General features: G+C 34.6%; 1 protein-coding gene across 1 annotated transcript in view; it reads right to left on the bottom strand.

Annotated features, from left to right (window-relative positions):
* The window catches only part of LOC131160195 (lipoyl synthase, chloroplastic), a 31,263-nt gene extending 17,846 nt beyond the window's left edge, over window positions 1-13,417 (bottom strand). The window contains exons 1-2 of the mRNA XM_058115598.1: window positions 12,761-13,417; window positions 957-1,120 (exon numbers count right to left, since the gene is read on the bottom strand). Coding sequence (XP_057971581.1) covers window positions 957-1,120; window positions 12,761-13,222 — 626 coding nt within the window. The 5' untranslated portion in view covers window positions 13,223-13,417. The remainder of the gene's footprint in view (window positions 1-956; window positions 1,121-12,760) is intronic.
* Between the last annotated feature and the right edge of the window lie 8,949 nt (window positions 13,418-22,366).

Raw genomic sequence — 22,366 nt, 5'->3', positions numbered from 1 at the left:
CGAAGTGGATGCTAACATATTTGACAACATCTCTTCTGGCTTCATGTGTAAGTATCAACCACAATCATGGCCATTCCAAATTATAAGCCTAGACTAAACAAACAATTTTGGGTATATCAATTTGAGAGTGATGTTTAATAAAATTTACTGGTGGAAGCAAGTGAAATTATCAATTATTCCACCCATGGTGCAAAGAAATTTAAACAATTAACTCATCTGAAGTTTAATTTAATGAATGTCATCTAAGGCACAAGCAGGTCACTCCTTGGAGACACACAATAGTTTTTTTCATCAGCTTTCCTCCAATCCTGAGATGAAAGTGGGAAAAAGAAAGAGATAAAAGGACGTTGATCAAGAAATTGTTCTGAAAGGAACCAGCAAATGAATCATCCCAAGGAATATGAAGAATATCACAATCCACAATAGGCATGTCAACGACCACACCATTCAACTGTTATTTGCCCAATGTCAATAGAATTCACAGAAAGAATACCCTTTTATGAATTATAAGCTTGTAAAATGTTTTCATTCCAAAAGTTGATATCACTGAAAAAGGTTTTCTTTGAGTAAAAAGTGGGACCATCTCACAGCATCAAGCTCACCTGCTTTTTGAAAGCCCGTGGAAGATTCCGTTATTAGACCACTAAATAGAGGCACGTGATCACATGTGCTCCACAGCTTCCATTTGTTGCAGACATTTCTTTGAAAGTTATTGGTAACTTTATTTTTTTTTTTTTGGGAGTTATGGGCAGTAAAATTGAAAAAGCAATAAAAAGTATTAATTCACTAATTTACCCATCAGAAAAAATTTATTTTAATCAGGAATACATGGGACTTTTTTCAACAATATGAGAAAAAAGGCAGCCTGAGAACTGCCTACACATCCTTTAATAGTTCAGATTAAAAAAGCACAAAGAAAAGCTAGAAAAAATCAATTGACTGCTTTCAAAACCTACCCCCAACTCGCAACAGCCTTTGCAGTGTTTTCCGGTTCCTTTGGATCAGGTGGGGCAGGATTTCTGCTGGTTTTCACTGCACAAAATCTACAGCCACGGGTGCAAGTATCTCCAAGGAGCATAATTGTTGCAGTTGCAATACCATCAACACCTCCATTCCAACACTGCCACAATAACAAAAGTTTTTTTAAGCAAGCAAACTTTCATCGTATTACAGACATTCTGCTCCGCAACATCTCTTATGCAATACCTTCCCCCACTCTCGTCCCAATATTGCCAAAACATAGCTCATAATGAAGGGCAAGTTTACTACACCACAAAGTTTCCACTTCTCTTTCAAAAATTATATGTGATATATCTCAATAACAGATAGAATCTTGCCATGGTATAAAAATTACAAAAAAATAAAAAAGTTAAAAAATTCACCATCTAGTGGTTCCAATTGGTGTATAAAATTATCTTGATATATCTCAAGAACCACTAAAATATTGCCAGCACATAGTATAAAAAATTACATAAAATTTGGGAGGAAAATGTCCACCATCTAGCGATCCAGTTGGTGCAACAAGTGTAGAACAAATTTGCCTAAGCAGGTAAGTTTAACCACAATATCAAACCCTTCAAATACTCAAATTTTTTCCATCAATGTTCTTAAAAGTTTTCTCACCATATATGAAATTTAGTTAGAATTATGTGCCCAGAATGATCAAACCAAGTAGATCTTTAGGACACATAAACTACTTTTGACTTATCAAAAGCTCGGAATTGGGAAAAATTAACTAAAAGGGTTTTCTAGCCGAAGGGTTTTGGTTAGATTACCACTTCACATAAAACCTTAAGCTGTTAGGTTGTAGGCCAACAATGTGTATCAAACTTTGACAGTTTTAGAAGAAAGCACTAAAATAGCTATAGAGAAAATATCACAATTAAAAAAAAAAAAAAAAACAGGATCCAACAAAATTACTCTAGCTATAAAAAAATCATAAAATAACTTCCTAGTCATTTTTTAAACCAAAGAGGAGAGTCAACAAAATTTTAAAGAAGACAACAACATACTATGAGAAACAGGATCCAACAAAATTACTCTAGTTATAAAAGAATCATAAAATAACTTCCTCGTCATTTTTTACACCAAAGAGGAGAGTCGACAAAATTTTAAAGGAGACAACAACATACTACGAGAAATGCAGTTTAGATGAGTCAAAATATATTCTTTTAGTTCAAAAAATCACCAAAAAATTTTCAGCTTGTTCACAAGGAGGAAAAAATGAAATTAATGGGAATTAAACAAAAGAAAGGAGAAAAAAAACAAACAAACAAACAAAACCCTGCCTCCCTCTGATCCTGTTTTGCATCTGAGTTAGGACAAAAAAGATGTAGTTTAAGAAACGGCAAAAATATATTTCTTTGAGGAACCCTTATCCTCTACTGGTTTTATCTTCTTTCTCTCTTAATATATATTTATTATATTAAAAAAAGGGCATGGAAATAATATAGAAACACATGGAAAACTTTGAAAAATATAAAGAGCAAGAAAGACGCAAATAAAAAAGCTTTTGATGAAGCTAAATGTAGAGCATATAATAATTTATATACCAAACTATGTACTAAGAAGGAGGAAAAGGCATATTTAAACTAGTTAGAGCTAGAGAAAGAAAAATCAAAGAATCAAGTAATATCAAATGCATAAAAATGAGGATAATAATGTTTTAGTTAAGGAAAAAGATGTAAAATAAAGGTGGCAAACTTATTTTAATAAGCTATTTAATGAAAACCAGGTAGAAGGAATCAACTTACAATGGAAAAATGAGGAAAAGGCTAAAATTTAAGATTTACTGCATTAAAGAAGATGAAAAATAGCACCAGCTAAATGACCTGATGACATCCCAATTCAAGTTTGCAAATGCCTAGGTGATAAAGAAATAGCATGATAACTTTTTTTATTTTTTGTTAGCAAAAAAGGATTTATTAATGAAAAGAATAATTACAAAGAGTGGACGATGAGAAATCCTCTAGGACAAAACTGAAAACTAACAAAGAATCGCAATTACATTAAAGCAGCCTTCCAATCTCTTTGGACATCAGACAAAGATAAACCCTTGAAAATAAATGGAACCCACTGTTTCCTTATCCATTTATATTTATTACTTTTATTTATATTATGTTTTTGATACCTAATATTATACAATTTATTATTTTGTGATAAAATACCTAGGAAAAAAAAAGAAAAAACAGTGGTTGGGAAGGTCATAAAAGCTAATCCCAAAAGAACGTGATCAAAAAGAGGCATAAAAATGATTGTCTCCCAGAGTAGAGAAGGGGGGTTCTTCTTATCTCTGAAAAATCTGGCATTCTTTTCAATCCACATCATCCACAGCACCGAAAGAACCGTGCAAACCCAAAAATTCCTCCCTGTTTTATTCTTTCCAAAGCCCCAAAACGTCACCATTAAAAAATCAAAGATAGTTTCCAGAGCCACCCACTCTTCTCCAAAAATAACACTGCATCCCCCAAGGTTTTGATAGCTAACACAAAAAAACCCTCTTTTTTATAATTTATAGACAAAATAACGTTAAAAAATGACATACATCATTAATGAAATGAATTTTTTTACCCTTTCATTCTATATCCAATATATATATTGCACTACCATAATAAATTTAGGGATAAATGCAACAATAAATATTCACTAAAAGATTACAAAATATTGCTCATTCAATAACTTGCCAACTTAAGAAAGTAGCTACTATCATGGTTCTAAAAACTCCGCCTATGATGCACTTAATGTCCTAATATTTTTCACACACAGCCGGTCCCAAGCCTGGGTAAAGGAGGAGGGTTGCATTAGGTAACTGACAGCCAACGTAAAATTTGTTAGATCACTATGATATGAATCCTTACCGAATATTTGCTAGGGCGTCCCTACGAGCGAGGCGTTGCACTTGAACCACCCAGGTGTAGCGAAAAGTGAGCGAGGATAGGCTAGTTTGTCGCCCCGAAGTGACGCACCAAGTCGGCGCCTGGGTACGATGTCAAATAAGGGAGGCTTCCTACATCATTCTGGAAGTAGGTAGGTAAAGACGTTAATTCAAGAAACTAGGATTAGATTAGCAACTTAAAATATAGGGACACTTGCAGGTAATAGTATGGAAATTATGGATCCAATGATCAGAAGAAGAATTAATATAATTTGCCTGCAAGAAACTAAGTGGGTGGGGGAGAAAGCTAGAGAAATTGATAAATCAGGATTTAAATTTTGGTACACTAGAAAAGAAAAACATAAGAATGGATTATGCACTATTATAGACAAACTTAAAAGATAGCGTTGTGGATGTAACTAGAATAGGGGATAGAATTATAAAAATCAAGATGGTATTAGGACAAGAGGTAATAAATATCATTAGTGCTTATGCTCCTCAAGTCGCCTTAACAGAAAATCTTAAGAGACAATTTTGGGAAGATATGGATAGTATTATATAAGGCATACCAGGGACTAAGAAAATATTTATAGGAGGAGATCTGAATGGACATGTTGGAAGGGAATATAAAAATTATGAGAGGATACATAAAGGATATGGATATGGAGACAAAAATGAGTCTGGGGAGATGATCTTAGACTTCACTATAGTATAATGAATACTTGTTTTAAGAAGAGAGAAGAACACTTAATAACCTTTAAAAGTGTACAAAATAGAAGTCAAATAGATTTTTTTCTTTAACTAGGAGGGTAGATCATTTATCATGCAAGGATTGTAAAGTTATTCTAAGTGAAAGCCGAACCACACAACATAGAGTCTTAATGTTAGATATATATATATATATATATATATATATATATATTAAAAATGGAAGAAAAAGGATCAAATAAACCAGTGTAAAAGAACTAGATGGTGAAACCTAGGAGGAGAAAATATAATAAAATTTAAAGATAAAATGATCAAAGATGGAGATTGGACTATAGAGGATGGGATAGATACAAATACTCTTTGGAGTAGATTAGCTAACTCTATTAAAAAGATAGCAAAAGAGATTTTAAGTGAATCAAGTAAAAGATTCTCGAATAGAAAAGAAAGTTGGTGGTAGGATAAAGATGTACAAAAAACCATAATGACAAAAAGAATTTGGTACAAAACGTGACAAAAATGTAGAAACAGGGATAACTTTGAAAAGTATAAGGAGGCAAGAAAAGATGCAAAAAATGCCGTTAGTGAAGCTAAATATAAATCATTTAATAGTTTGTATGATAGATTAGGTACAAAAGAAGTGGAAAGAGATATATTTAAACTTGTTAAAGCTAGAGAAAGGAAAAGTAAGGACTTAGGAAATGTAAAATGTATGAAAAGTGAGGATGATATTGTCTTGGTTAAGGACGAAGACATTAAAGAAAGATGACGAAGTTACTTTAGTAAGTTGTTTAATGAAAGCCAAATAGAAGGCTTAACTTAGAATTGTCAAATGAGGAAAAGACTACAAATATGAGATTTATTCACAAAATTAGAGTTAATGAAGTTAAGTTTGCACTAAAAATGATGCAAAATGGGAAAGCAATGAGACCAGATAACATCCCAATTGAAGTTTGGAAATGCTTAAGTGATAACGGAATTATATGGTTAACTAATTTATTTAATATAATTATAAAAACTAAGAAAATGTCAGATGAATGGAGGAAAAGAACTTTAATACCTATATACAAAAATAAAGGAGATATTCAAAATTGTAATAACTATCGTGGAATTAAACTTATGAGTCGTACGATGAAACTATGGGAAAGAGTAGTTGAACAAAGATTAAGGCTAGGAACAATGGTCTCAGAAAATCAACTTGGTTTTATGCCTGGGAAATCTACCACAGAAACTATTTATCTTTTAAGAAGATTAATGGAAAAGTTTAGGGAAAAGAAGAGGGACTTGCATATGATATTTACTAACCTTGAGAAAGCATATGATAGGATACCTAGGGAGGTTCTATGGTGGGTTTGAGAAAAAAAGGGTGTATGTAGTAGGTATACCGATATCATTAAGGATATGTACAATGGAGTAATGACTAGTGTAAGGACTATAGATGGAGAAACTAAAGAATTTCCAATTACCATAGGTGTACATCAAGGATCTGCTTTGAGTCCTTATCTTTTTGCTTTAGTGATGGACCAATTGACTAAGAGTATTCAAAAGGAGGTTCCATGGTATATGTTTTTTGCAGATGATATTGTATTAATTGATGAAACTAGGGACGAAGTAGAGATTGAGTTAGAATTATGGAGAGAAGCTTTGGAATTTATAGGCTTTAGGATAAGTAGAAATAAGACAGAATATATGAAATGTAATTTTAGTAATGATAGGAGGAATATTGGAAACAAAGTTAAACTTGATGATGAACAAATAAATAGCACTTTTAGATTTCGATACCTTGGATCTGTCATGCAAGCTGAAGGAGAAATTGAAGATGATGTAATGCATTGAGTTAAAGCAGGTGGGGTAAAATGGAGAAGTGTTTCAAGTGTGCTCTGTGATCGTAGAATACCCTTAAAATTGAAAGGGAAGTTTCATAGGACAAATATGACAAATATAAGACCAGCTATGCTATATGGATCGGAATGTTGAGTGACGAAGAAACATAATATCCAAAAAATAAAAGTTGCCGAGATAAGAATGCTTAGATGAATGAGTGGTATAACATTGATAGATATATTAAGGAATGAACATATTTGCGGTAAGTTAGGTGTAACTCCTATAGAAGATAAGATAAGGGAGGGACGAATCAGATGGTATGGACACTTGCAACGTAGGCCACATAGTGCACCTGTGATAAAGAGTAAGTTAGTTACTATGGGGGGCAGTAAAAGGGATAGGGGTAGACCTAAAATAACTTGGTAGGAGATAGTGAGTAAGGATTTAATATCCCTTAATCTATGAAAAGAAATGGTCCATGATCACGTAAATTAGGGGAAAATGATTCATATAACCGATCCCACTTGATGGGACTAAGGCTTGGTTTTGTTGTTGTTGTTGTCTGTATAACAATAACAGTCACAGCATCATGATATTGGCCATTGCAAAAATTGCGAAAGTACCAAACACCATGTCCCTGAATTCATTTTTTGCAATAGTAAACTTGTTAAAAACATAGAGATTCACATGTTTTGATCCCAAAATCTCACATACTAATTTTTTTTAAATGATTTTTAGTCAATTTTAATAAATTTAAATATAACATATACTGCAAGTTGCATATCATCTTGTTTGCTTTTGGCAACTTTCACTCTTTGGATAAAAAGATGTTTTTACTGCTTTCCTACACAAATTTAGAAAAACTGGAAAACAAGGTAGCAGATTTGCAATTATTTGAGAAATTTGAAATGGAAAATAAAACTATTTTCCACAAGTGAATAGTGCCAGAATTTTTTATTGTTTTCCATTTTTTTTAATACAAATGTTGCAACCCTAAAAAATAAGATGGATTTTTTGTAATCCTTTGGAAAACTAAAAATGAAAAATGAACACAGCTAAACAGGCCCTATATATTTATAAATATATATATATGTGTGTGTGTGTGTGTGTGTGTGTGTGTGTGTGTGTAACAAACAAACAAACAAAACCAAGCCCTAGTCCCACTAAGTGGGGTCGGCTATATGGATCCTTTTCCGCCAATTTATGCGATCATGGACCATTTCTTTTGATAGATTCAAAGACATTAAATCCTTACTCACTATCTCCTCCCAAGTTATTTTGGGTCTACCCCTACCCCTTCTACTGCCCCCCACAGTAACTAAGTCACTCTTCCTCATAGGTGCACTATAAGGCCTACGTTGCAAGTGTCCATACCATCTGAGTCGTCCTTCCCTTATCTTATCTTCTATAGGAGCTACACCTAACTTACCACGAATATGTTCATTCCTTAATTTATCTTTTAATGTTATACCACTCATCCATCTAAGCATCCTCATCTCGGCAACTTTTACTTTTTGGATATTATGTTTCTTCGTCGCCCAACATTCTGATCCATATAGCATAGCTGGTCTTATAGATGTCCTATAAAACTTTCCTTTCAATTTTAAGGGTATTCTACGATCACATAGAACACTTGAAGAACTTCTCCATTTTACCCAACCTGCTTTAACTCTATGCATTACATCATCTTCAATTTCTCCTTCAGCTTGCATAATAGATCCAAGGTATCAAAATCTACAAGTACTATTTATTTCTTCATCATCAAGTTTAACTTTGTCTCCAATATTCCTCCTATCATTACTAAAATTACATTTCAAATATTCTGTTTTATTTCTACTTATCTTAAAGCCTCTGGATTCCAAAGCTTCTCTCCATAATTCTAACTCAGCCTTTACTCCATCCCTAGTTTCGTCAATTAATACAATATCATCTGCAAACAACATACACCATGGAACCTCCTTTTGAATACTCTTAGTCAATTGGTCCATCACTAAAGCAAAAAGATAAGGACTCAAAGCAGATCCTTGATGTACACCTATGGTAATTGGAAATTCTCTAGTTTCTCCATCTATAGTCTTTACACTAGTCATTACTCCATCGTACATATCCTTAATGACATCGGTATACCTACAACGTACACCCTTTTTTTCTAAAACCCACCATAAAACTTCCCTAGGTATCCTATCATATGCTTTCTCAAAGTCAATAAATATCATATGCAAGTCCCTCTTCTTTTCCCTAAACTTTTCCATTAATCTTCTTAAAAGATAAATAGCTTCTGTGGTAGATCTCCCAGGCATAAAACCAAATTGATTTTCTGAGATCTTCGTTTCTAACCTTAATCTTTGTTCAACTACTCTTTCCCATAGTTTCATTGTATGACTCATAAGTTTAATTCCACGATAGTAATTACAATTTTGAATATCTCCTTTATTTTTGTATATAGGTATTAAAGTACTTTTCCTCCATTCATCTGGCATTTTCTTAGTTTTTACAATTGTATTAAATAAATTAGTTAACCATATAATTCCGTTATCACCCAAGCATTTCCAAACTTCAATTGGGATGTTATCTGGTCCCATAGCTTTCCCATTTTTCATCTTTTTTAGTGCAAACTTAACTTCGTTAACTCTAATTTTTCGAATAAATCTTATATTTTTAGTCTTTTCCTCATTTGACAATTCTAAATTTAAGCCTTCTATTTGGTTTTCATTAAACAACTTACTAAAGTAACTTCGCCATCTTTCTTTAATATCTTCGTCCTTAACCAAGCCTGTGTGTGTATATATATATTAATGGACAAGTTTAGGTAAAAGGAGGAATTTGTATATGGTTTTTGTTGACCAAAAGAGACCTTATGAAGGGATAATAGGGAAGTTCTACAGTGTATTTTTTAGAAACAAGAAACAAGTCGCAGGTATATAGATGTTATTAAGGATTTTCTCAATCCACCAGAACTTTTTATTTGTTTTCCAATTTTTTTATGCAAATTTTGCAACATAGAAAATAAGATGTTTTTTTAGTAATTCTTTGAAAAACTGAAAAATAAAATAAAATAAACACAACTGAACAGGCCCTATATATTTGTAAGAAGATTAATGGAAAACTTTAGGTAAAAGAAGGAGGGATTATTACATGGTTTTTATGCTAAATAAAGCTTATGATGGGATAGTAGGGAGTTCTACGATGTATTTTAGAAAAACAAGAAACATGTAGTAGATATATAGATGTTATTAGGGATTTTTTTTCATTAGGGATATAACAGGTAATGACTAGAATTAGGACTAGATGAAGAGTCTAGGGAATGTCCAATCACAAAAGGGTACATCAAGCATGTGCTTCTTTTGCTTTAGTGGTAGATGAAATTGATAGATATATCCAAAAAATGAAGTCCCATAGTTTATGTTGTTTGTAAATGATAATCTTGATTGACTAATAGTAGAATCTACTTTGAATTACAAAGAGAACCTTTTGAATCTAGCATACTTCAAGTTCCAACTTTTAACAAACAAGATGTAAAAAGCAAATTAGGGATCTATTTAAGAGGCAGAATACTCATCCCCCCTGTCCTTCCATAAATCTGATCTAAGTAACTCGAAACAATGCACAAGCAATGATCTTGCCTCCGAATGCTCAAAGTCTCCTCTCTTCTGTGCTCAATGGCTCAATGTGAATGACAATTCAAAGCCTTCATCAAAATTTGAAGGTCAAAGCCTCAATGCCTCTTCTCTCTCAAAGGCTTGAAGGTTCTTATTTCCACAACATATGGCAATTCTCTGAGCATATGGCGATTCTCTCTCCCCCTCGAGCGTATAGTGATATGGAAGCTAGGGTTTCACAAAAAATTTCCTCTCTCCACTCTCGCAAAATGATCCTCTCTCCCTCTTAAGTGTACGTAAAAATCGAGTCTTATGCAATAGGTCATGTTGAGTTGGTCGATTCAAATTGAAGGAAAATCTTTGATCTGCCTCTACATAAGGTCAAGGAATTCTCTTCTTTGCTCATGATCGAGAACAATGTGGTCCGCAATAGATGGATTAGGTTTCTTAAAGAGGCAGTTTCTTAGTTTGCTAAAGCGTTGTCAGTGTTTGGCCGGACAGAAAGGGGGTATCAGAGTTTCCATGAGGGCCTCATGCAGTACTAAATGTTGATTAGATGGATGGTTGGAAATTTTATGGAGTTAGGGTTGGGGTGGAAAGGAAAGAAATTTTCAGTGTTCATTCCCAGCAGCACAAAGGGTGGGGGCTGGCGAAACTTTCCAAATGACTTCTGCAAGACCGCAAAGGAATTTAGGAAGAAATTTGAAGCTATAGTTGTGGATGACCCTTCCCATCCTTGATTGTGGATTCAAGTGATGCTGGAAGGTAAAAGGGTGAAGGAGTGAATCTTGGTAATCAATCTTGCTCTAGAAATCTGGGTATGGTAGGTGGGAGAGAAGACCGGTGTTGTAGATTTGGAGGTGTGATACAGTTGAAGGAACCTAGGTTTTCAAAGTCAAGACCCATTGCAAAACGACCGGAATCGTTCAACCAAAATGGCAAGGAAGTTGGGGTTTCAACAAGGGTAACGATCTTCTCAGATGCAATTAGGGCTGCATTTGGGGAGGAGATTGCAAAGAGGAATTTATCAGGTGGCATTTTTTTGGTTCTAGACTTGGCTCAAAAATAGAAAAAGAAGGAATATTCTTTTTAATCAATTGGGCCAATTATTCGATAAGATCCAATTTTTAGGAAAGTATGAAGTGGGCTCAAAGGGAGATTTGATTCTTTGGGCTTCATGCAGATGAACCAAGGTGGTAGTCAATCTTATTGTTTGGATAATAGTGATTCAGGTACTTCCTTACTAAAAACCAAAATGGGCAGATGGACCAAGGTGGTAGTCAATCTTATCGTTTGGATAATAGTGATTCAGGTATTTCCTTACTGAAGACCAAAAATGGGCAGGTCCAAAATCTTGTTTCTTTGATCCCAGAAGCCGAAAATTAGGAAGGAAGACACTATACCTTTATTTAGTGCTATACATTCCTAGTCTACGAATTCCCCAGATATAAGTTGAATTGATCGAGTTTTGAAACAAACTCAAATTAGCAACAGAGAAGATTTGAAACAAGATTGTGTTAATAAGAATGCTACAAGTTTAGAAGAAGGATAAGAAAGTGATGTGGAAATGAGTTAAAAATAAGAGGGGGGGGAAGTTTGATGGTTTTTGCCTTAGTTATAACAAATTTGAGGGAAAAAAGGTACATGCTCATCGGAGGGTGGCTTGCATGGGTTCTGAAATGAGGAAGGTGTCTGAAGATAAGAGAGAAAATTTTGGTGAGTCGGTGGCAAAGTTATCAAAGAGAGATTCTAAAGGAGGGCTTACTATAGTGGAAGATTTGCATGCTAAGGAGGTTGGGTGTAGTTATAGGGTAAGCCAAAAAAAAAGGGAAAGAAATAGGCGGACTTCTTAGATTCAGAAAGCGAAGGAGGTTGGGTGTAGTTATAGGGTAAGCAAAAAAAAGAGGGAAAGAAATAGGAGGACTTCTTAGATTCAGAAAGCGATGATATTAGTGAGTTTGATTGTGGTAGGGAGCTGTTGTTGGATAAGATTCAAGAACAATATGGGTATATTTCAGATTCTTGTGAAGAGATTGGGATTTATCTTATGTCCATCCACACTCGTTGGAAGGGCTAGAAGGAGTTTCTATCTTTGATAACAATGATTTGGTTAACAATTTACAGCAAAGGGATGTAATTTTGCCTACACCCATGGAGGAGGTTCCTAAGAAGGACTTAAAGCACAAGATCTTCTGGATGGGCTTAAAGTTGACTGATTTTTGGAGGCAATGAAGTGCATATGAATGGTGGCAAAAGTCGAAAGTTGAAGGGACAAAAGGAATTAGCGAAATTGAAAAGCTTGGTAAATTATGATGGAAAGGGGTTTCCTTGGTATTGTTTGTTAAGTGATTGATTAGTGTTTTTTGTTTTTGTTTTTTTCTTTTTTTTCGTTTTTAATTTTTGTTACAGGGTTTTCTTGTTTTATTCAGTGGACTCCTCGTCCCGGCACATTGTATCTTCCTTTCCTTATATCTTATATAGCTTCCTTTTTTATCAAAATATCTATCATATCATATAGCTTTATGTCAGCTAAGTTCATGAGCTGGAGATTAAGTGGACTCAAATGGTTGACATCCACGATAAGGTAAACGGTTTAGTTGGGGAGCCATGCTCACCCTTTTTTTTATCAATTTTGGTTTTTCTTCAATTAATAAATAATGAAAAGAGAACAATGACAAGAGTGAGACTAAAGCATCTAGGGCATAAATTCAAACAGAAGAAAGGGGGAAAAGCAAGGTGAATGAAATTGAAAGATTACCTCTCCGACATTTGGGCATTGGGCTTCCTCGCAGACTGTGTGGAGATTCAAACGAGATAATGAGTCCTTAACCTCTTCAAACCTCTGTCCTTGAGGCGCTCGCTGCCGCAACCACTCCGGCTTCTTGACGTTGGGATCTCTGCCGGTATAAGGCCCCATTCCCGTGTATGGCCTCTTCGTTTTGCCACCATTCGGTTCCTGAAGCTGCGCAGTTGCCAACAAAGACGAAGATGAAATGTTTGAAACGGGCCGTGGCGGCGCCGGTGGGGCTTCTTGTTTCAAATCCATCTTTGACGAGGCTGATTCCGCGGCGCTGGACCAAATTCTCACAGGCCAACAATCACTGTGATAGTGGGATGACTTTGGGAGCCTGAGCGGTGGGACTGGGATTGGGAATTGGATTTTGATTTGAGTTTGGATTGTTGAAGAGATTGAAGGCCCTGAAATTAATTGGAGAATCATTGTTCTTCCCAATAACGAAAGAAGAAAGAATGTGATTTTGCGATGAGAGCGAGATGAGCATGAAGAAACAGAAGTGAATGATTCTTCTTCTCCTCTTGCTACGCAGGAGTCTGGTTGGTTTACCCACACTAGCACAGAGTAGTTGGTTTCGTTACAACCAACGAGACAACAACCTCCTTGGCGATGGAAATTTTTAATTTCATTTTTTAAATTAACAACTCGCCATTGACTCTCTATTTTTAAAATTTAAAAAAAAATTATTTGAAAAGTAATAAAAAATTGAATAGTATGAGTATATTTTGCTATACTTTTAAATAGTTATAAGAATATTTGAAATAATTAGGAGCAATTATAGGGATAAATTTCAAATAATTATAAAAATATTTTAGAATAATTGTGAATAAATTTTGAATTTTTTATAAGTAGTTAAAGGAATATTTTGAAATCGTCATAAGTAGTTATAGGAATAAATTTAACATTTTTGAAAGGTGAAGCCAAATGAAGAATCATTTTTATAATATCAAAGATATATGAGAAGTCCAAAACATACATATAAAAAAAATAACTAATAACATTAAAATACTAATTGATTGGAAATTAGATTAATATCTCAATAAATTTTAAGGATTATTGAATAACTCCTAACCACCTTAGGCTTCTAATAACTCCTACCCATTGGAGGTGTTTTAATTATCCATTGCTCCATCAATAAGTCTTATTATTACCTCAGTGTTGTTTGTTGACAATGTTGTCTCACAAATAAATATACAAACAATTAATTTGATACACTTGCTACAATCAAATTGATTAAATAATTTTGGGATATTAGAGTCTTTTTAAGCTTTTTTGTTTAATTAAAATGATTAAGAAAAAATGAAGCGTGTTTGTGTGGGTCCACTATCCAATCTAAATTGTCAGTAATGCTTCTAAGTAATACAAAAACTTATACAACTTCATACGAAAGAATAATATTATGAATAATATTTTCATATATGCAAATAATTTATAATCATCATGGAGAAAGTATTTGCATGATAATAATTAAGAAGAGAAGAGAGCTATTGATGTTGTTGTCGAGTGATTTTACCTATTGAAGTGGGAATTGTTCAAACAAATTATCCAATGTGTTGATCAAAGAAAGCAATGGAATATTTATTTTGGATTGTAATTTAGTTGAGGCAAATTGTTTCGCTTTGCATCTCACTCTTTGTACTCCTCCAATAAGCCATTAGTTATTAGCTAAACGGATAGCTAACTTTGTAAGAACCTGGCTTGATACAGCACCAAATCGTCAATGGTTTCATAAGACTCAGGAAAACCGTCAACGGTTTTGTCAAGAAAGGTATGGTTTGAGACCAAACTGTTGACGGTTTCAGAAATCTCAAGAAAACCGTCGATGATTTCAAACTACCAAGAGGTTCCGAGGAAGAGATACGAAGATTTCAGCTTGGTTAAAGGCCAAACCATCAACGGTTTCATCCTAAGTTGAGAAGTTATAAATGGCACTTAAGTCATTTTAATCTCATTTTACTTCATTTCTCCTCTCTCTCCCTCTACTAGGTTTCATCTCTCCCGAGTGTGTCTCTCTCTCCCGCACATCTCTCTCTCCCTTCTAAGGCCTCTCGGGGCTCCGATACGGCCTCCGGTCATCTCTCTCGCTTTTCTCGGCTTGTCGGCGGTCTTCTCCTCGTCATATTAAGGAACCTAGGGTTCATTCCAGGGAGTGTGGTAAGCATATTTTCAAGAATTAGTAAGGGGAATAGATTATGTCAGTTTTTTTCTCGTATTTGAACCAATTAAACTTGATTATATGGACTTGTGAATGTTGTATATGATTTTTCTAAATGATTCAGGCATATGAAATTGACGGTTTTGATTATTATATGTATTTGGGGAAAACCAAAGTGAGTAGGTTAATCATCTCTGTTTCCCGAAAAATATATATTTTGAGTTAAATTTTAACGTCCTCAAAATTCTATCCATTTTTTTTTTTTTTTATATCTATATCTATATATCCATACCTAAGCAGCGGGAGCACAAATTAAACAACCATTTACATATATACTAAACAACACCAGATTTCAGTGTATACAAACTATAGTCATACAAAAATACCCCTCCAGTATCATCTACTCAAAAATATACAACTCTGACAAAAACTCCCCCTATAACCAGAGTGATCTAACTACTTTCTATCCGCAAGCCTGATCTGCTCGCCTAACTGGCTCACCTGAAAAATGGTAAAGTAACGGGGTGAGTCGACGCTCAGTAAGTGGAAATATGTTATTACTAGTGTGTGGCAACTAAGTTAAGAATACTTAAAAATAGTAGCTAAACTGTAAATGCAATAAATAATCTGTAAAGCATATCTTTCTTTCTCAATTTAAAATGTACTGTATCATCTGTATTTTCTACTTTTCATACTGATAATATCATACTATACTCATCATATACTATAAAACTGTATACATATATATAAAAATGTACTTATTCCCTAGGACTCTGTACGTCATGATTTGACCCCTCATGACAGGGTTGTGCGGCCCGTAGGCGGGACTCTATCTGGTTGGCCCTCCAGTTAAGTCAATATACTCTACACTACCTTAGTCGGCCAAACAGCATCCTCTCCTATGCCAGGGACTGGCTGCTACCTCGTCTAACTGGCCCCCTCTACCCAGCGTACTAGGGAGCTGCATCCTCTCCGAGCATAGTTAGACGGTACCTACACACTATCTGAGATATGTGGTTGCACTCTATCTGTATATAGCAACGATACCGTGCTCTGTAAACTGTATCTGTACTATGTCTGTCTATAATCTTTCCACAGGGATCTGATACTATATACATATATACATATATCTTCTTTTACTAGTTTTCACCATGTTTCCAAGGTTACCATAATGTTATCTTTCTGTACTGTGAATACTATAAACTCTGTATACTGTATCTATAGCGTCTTGATGCTACCTCTATATATATATATATATATATATATATATATATATATATATATATCTGTCTGTATCATTGTCTATATTCTCTGTTTGTGTAATCTGTATGTTATGGTAATAGGAAACATGGCATACTAAACTCTGTATATACTGTTCTGTATAAAGTTGTGATATAAATACTGATCTGAATAACACTGTATGCATGTATATTTGTGTGTGTGTGTGTGTGTGTGTATATATATATATATATATATATATATATATATATCTGTCTCATGAAACTATTCGTATAAAAATTGTGTATGCATGTACAATTCTCTGTATAATTTTCTGTGAATATATATTTGTATCTGCATATTCTGTATAACTCCATACACTGGGAAAAACTATGTGAACTGTATATACTGTATACTTTCATGCATTCAGTATGATATATATATATATATATATATATATATATATATATATATATTATAAAAGCTATATAAATTGCATTGTCACATAAAAGTCTACTTAGGCCACACAATTATTTAAACTCATAATCTATAAATACTGTATAATAAACTAGTATAAACATGTGTCAATGAAATCTCTAATAGCATTATGAAAACTCCTAGCATAGCATATTTCCCTTACTTTAACTTTGGAAAGCCCCTTAAAAATTTTGGCTCTATACCCGCAGGTTTCCTAACCCAACATCTTGAAAACGCAATCCCCTAGAACAAAACATCAGTATTTCATCGCCTACATCATTTCTTATAACTACCATGAGGCCAAAAATAGGTTAAAAGGTCTTACCTTGAATTTGGGATAAAATCCAACTCCATTTCCCAAACGATTCGCTCCGGAAAACTTGTAGAGAATCTCTCTAGGAGCGTCGTGGTAGCCTCAGATCTTTGATCCAACGAGAAACGGGCCTGGAAACGAAAAGAGAAGTGAGAGAGAGTCGTAGAGAGAGAGAGAGAGGGGGGGCTTTAAAAATGACAAAATTTCCCGGTTTCCCTCCATTTATACTGCCAGATTCATCGACAAGACACGTCACCTCGTCGACGAGTCTTTAATTAAATTCGTCAACAAGTCACTGTATTCATCGACGAAATTCAGAGCAGCACATATCCGAGTCTCAGTATTTTCTCGTAGACGAAGCCCTATATTCGTCGACGAATTTCCTTATGAACTCGTCGACGATGAAACCCTGTATTCGTCGACGAATTCCCTAGCAATTCCTTAAAATTATTTTTATTATTATTATCTCCAAAATGCGATGTTGTCGACGAACGCAAGTCTACTGTCTCCTTCTGTTCCTGTTTCCATTTCCTCTCTCTTTAATATTTAAATATCAGTATTTTTCGGATCGTTACATAAATAAAATCATGGAGATGATCATATGTAATTTTCAGTAAAAATATATTTTCCCGAGCAGTTTATCATATTACGAATTAATGTACTAATCGTGTGGCATGAGAATGATTTTTTTTTTATTGCATAATTGAATCTGAGGATTTTTATAGTATTATACAGTGAAAATGTGGTTTTATACTGATTTATGGAAATACTAGGAATGAAGTGGACTTGTGAAATGACAGTTTTACACCGAGATGCTAAATGACAGTTTTATACTGGGTTGTGAATGGTTGGAAATATTGATGTGAGGTGTATGTTGAGAAAATGAGATCATGATACTCTTTCTATTACTTAAATTACATTATATGGCTTAAGAACCCTGAGGACCAGATGTAATGAGAGCACGGTACCGTAGCTAGTTAATGAGTTAGTGCAGCCACACTGTTATGAGAAGTGTTGGTAATGGAAAGTTGATTTGGCCACGAAAGGGTTGTGTACCTTCTTGGAGTCCGGACTAGGTTACGGTAGGCAAATCGAACTTGCAGATAAGGTTTATTGACTTAGCTTGGTGGTAGGCCAGCCAAGGCTAGGTCCAGTTTCAGATCGCACAACCCGATCATGTGGGGTTATTACATGATGATGTTGCTCATCCAAAAGAGGGTTTCTTCTACGCATACGTGTGAATTTATGTAAATGGTGTTATTTACTGAGTCGATTTATATTATGAAGGAAAATGTCTATTTTCAATTGTATATGTGTGAGTTATATTGTATGAATGTCTTATTTGTCAGATAAAGTAAATTAAATAATGTGTTTGATTTCACTCAAACTCATGTTAGCCACACACTAATAATAATCTATTTCATCTTATTGAGAAGTTTCTCGCCCCAATAAATATATCAACTTTTCAAAGCCTATAGGAAATCGAGCCTAGGAGCTCTAGAGCCCTTAGACGATCTCGCTAAGGGTGAGTGTTTGTGGGACACTGGTCTGTTTATATTAGGTGTTTTTGGTTTTCTGGGTTGGAAAATGAATATTGGGTATGATAGATGTAATAGTTGTGAGGTAGTCCTTTGGTACGTATGGAATGGATGGTCTTTTTGCTTCTACTGTATACATTTAAATTATGTTATGGAAAGAATGCATCCAGGACCCCTTTTGGGTTCGAGTTGTCACCATTGTAGTATCAGAGATATTATGCTATTATATGTGAATAAATGTATTATTGTTATTATGTTAAGTGAGAATTTGGGGCGTTACAAACTTGGCATCAAGTCATCTTGTTGCAACCTCTTAACATTCATTTCCCATGTAACGACCCCCCTTTCGGGCGTTGTCACTTTCCCTTAGGGGCCTTGTGCCCGTGGCAACAACGAGTACCTATCAGAGCACTCACTAAGATTGAAGCGTTACATATCACCGTCCCTTAATTCAGTAAGCCCCTGGGCGGAGAGTCTTACTTTGCCACAATCATTCATAAGTGAGAGTTCCCGAGGATCGGGGGTAACTACCCCTTTGTTCTAATACCATATGTAACGCCCCGAACCCTTAAACCCAGGTCCGACGCGTTATACATGGTAAAATCCTGATAATCCATAATCCATATCATATGCAGCAGAAAACATAAATAAAATCTTCATATAACACAATACCAGAGTTTACTAATTTCTATCTATAATCCAAAGTATCCATCCAACATCTGCATTTCCATATATACATACATCTCCAAAAGCATTTCATTATTTTCACAACCATTCCGTTCTTAACAAACTTAAGACATAAATATTTACATTCCCCCAAAGTATATAAAAATATACCCTTTCTCTTTATACAATCCTCAGAAGGCTAACAACCCTCGAGCTCTCTAAGCCCAACCTCGAGGATGTCCTAAAAAAAATAATCATATTCGGGTGAGATACATCTCAGTAAGGGAAGAAACATATATATTAAAACAGCGTGTGGTCAACATGAGATAGATAGATATCATTTTTATTTCATTTACAAATCATCATATAATATTGAAATCATTTTCTAAACGTAAACAATCACATGCAAATATTTAACCCACGAGATTACCCAAAGATAGGGGTAATTATCCGCCCATACAAGTAGCACCCCTCTGCTCTGATACTTAGGTAACCCTAAGGTCACAATTAAAACATATCAGAGCACTCACCTTACTCAGTAAGCCCTCAAGTGGTAGATTAATCTCGTACTCACACAGTTCAACAATAGTTTACCGGAAAAGGCCCTAAGGATAGGGAATCCTACCCGCCCATACTAGTAGGTTCCCTCTGCCCTAGTGCGTTATGCAACTACTGTCACATCTGAAGCTACTAGTGCACTCGCCTTACTCAGCAAGCCCTCAGGCGAAGAGTATGCCTCGCCCAATCGTAACATGTTTTACATACATAGATACTTCTATTATCATAATACATTCTTTCCATCATTATTCAATCATTCACATTCTTTCATGTTCATAACTTAACATTTCCTTGTGTTTCACTTTAAGTGACTCTTTCCCATTTGTATCATTCACATTTCACATTTCATTTCATTGCATTGTCATTCCTTGTCATTTCATTTTATAACATTTTTATTTCATTCATTTGTACAACAGCCGCTCTTTAGCCGTCATTTGTTAGTCCACATAAAAATGCGCTAAAATCTAACACAGCTCCCTTTAGCTGTCATCAGTTAGTCCACATAGAAATGAGTTAGATCTGCTAACCCATCTTTCAGCTGTCGTACCTTTACATGGTTGCATTTACATACACAAGCAACATTGTCCATATCATATTTTATTCTCATTGCTTTACTTACTTAGCCTGCATCTCATATATTTAACATATAATTTGCATAGATTCTCATGCCACACAATTTAGCAGTAAAATTCATACATATTTCTCATAAAATAAGTCAACCCACATTTAACATTTACATGCTCAAAATACACTTCATTTCTTACATAATTCCTTAGAAAATTCTTTTCACTTTCGTTCGTTTACTTTCACACATACATAACCATATCGACATTCCTAGGCTCAGAAAACATAAATTTCATGGCTGGCATTTTAAACCCACATAAAAACATATATACATAAATAACACATATTCATTTTTAATTTATGAAAAACCTGATTTAATATATAAATTCCCCCCTTACCTGAATTCTCGAACTACACCGACAGGGACTCCAGAAAAATACCTGCGGCGCTCACCCGGATCCTGAATAAAAATTTCTAGTTCCATGTAATTAATTATAAATAAAATATTATTTTAATATTTTCTAAGCTCATAAATTCTAAATAAATAAATATACCCTTAAATATAGCCAAATTACCAAATTTCTGAAATTAATTAATTCATTTCCCCAAAATACTACCCATCTAGCCTTCCTTAGGCTCCACACACCTCAAATTAACATTTAAACTAATATTTAACACTCCCATTTAATTTTCTAAATTATGCCTACGGGGCCTAAAATTACACCCGCGGCGCTTACCCGAGCCCTGAATCAAAAACCCTAATTCCATTTAAATTATTCCTAAATAACATACTATTTAAATATTTTCTAGGGTCATAATTTTCAATTTACAATTATACCCGCAAATTTAACTAATTTGCCAAATATCCCAAATCCCACTCTCGCTTTGGAGTAGGGCCTAGAAAATTTCAATTCAAAAATTACCTATGTCAAAATGATGACGATGACGACTAGGACCACGTGGTGGTACTCGTTCGCCAATTTAATGGTAGATTTAAAGCAAAATTGAGAAAATAGGGAAGAATTACCTTTCCCCAGGAGTAATGCCTAAGTTGTTCCCCCAACCAATCTGCTCTCGTAGAAATGTCGGTAGTGGAATCAGGAATCCAACGGCACCTTCCGTTTCCCAATCCGCTGCAAATTCGCCGAGAAATTGAGAGAAGGAGAGACGGAGACGGAGTGGCTGGCGCAGGAATTTTAAAAAAATTCAATGCAGAGGAGGTGGGGCAGGTCTGTTTCTTCTTTCTTCTTCTTCTTTTTCTTCTTCTTTCTTCTTTTTCTTCTTCCTTCTTCTTATCTTCTTTACTTTATGCATACATACATACATATATATATATATATATATATATATAAAATATTACTTTAACTATATATATTAACTTACTTATAGAAGCATCACAAATAGTATAGGCAAATTGAAAGTATTCTCAAATTTAAGGGATGACTAATAGTCCGCTGAGGGACGTGCTATTATGTCAAAATAACTGGCCGAGCCAGGCTTGACTGACAACCCTTTAGCAATCTTAAGAACAATAAATCAATCATAAAACAATTTTTCTGATGCACAAGATCAAACAAAGTTGTAAGTGTAGAGCATACTTATGAAAAGCTTTAAATAACTTATGAAATAAAAGCACTCACAAATCTTCATTAAAAGATTGAATATTTTACATAAGAGAAGAGACTTACAGAAGAGAGGGAGAGAGGAGAGGGAAGAGAGAAGTTGAGTGGAGCTCGAGGACTCAGGCTTTCCCTAGTGGAAATTAAACCCTCAACTTGGTGCAAGAAACAAATGAAATTAAGCTTTCTATTTATAGACGGACTGGCTCAGACTTGAAATGAATTGGAATCCGAGAAATTAGTGTGGGTGCTCATTGGGCCCCATCGTCCACTAAAGACTTCACGAGTTCCTTACAGGACAAACAAGCTGACACAAACGACAAATGAAAAGGTAAGAGTTACTGCAGATGGACGGTAGCATTCCTGAGGCAAAGCCACAACCCTTATCAAAAGTAAAAACAAAATAATTACAACCCTAGCCGAAAGGTGGACAGGTGTAAAAGATACCATATCTTGATGAGC

This window comes from Malania oleifera, chromosome 7 (genome assembly GCF_029873635.1).
Source record: "Malania oleifera isolate guangnan ecotype guangnan chromosome 7, ASM2987363v1, whole genome shotgun sequence".
NCBI classification, from domain to species: Eukaryota; Viridiplantae; Streptophyta; class Magnoliopsida; order Santalales; family Ximeniaceae; genus Malania; species Malania oleifera.
Note: the sequence above shows the minus strand (reverse complement) of the source record. Positions and strands in the feature narration are given on the sequence as shown.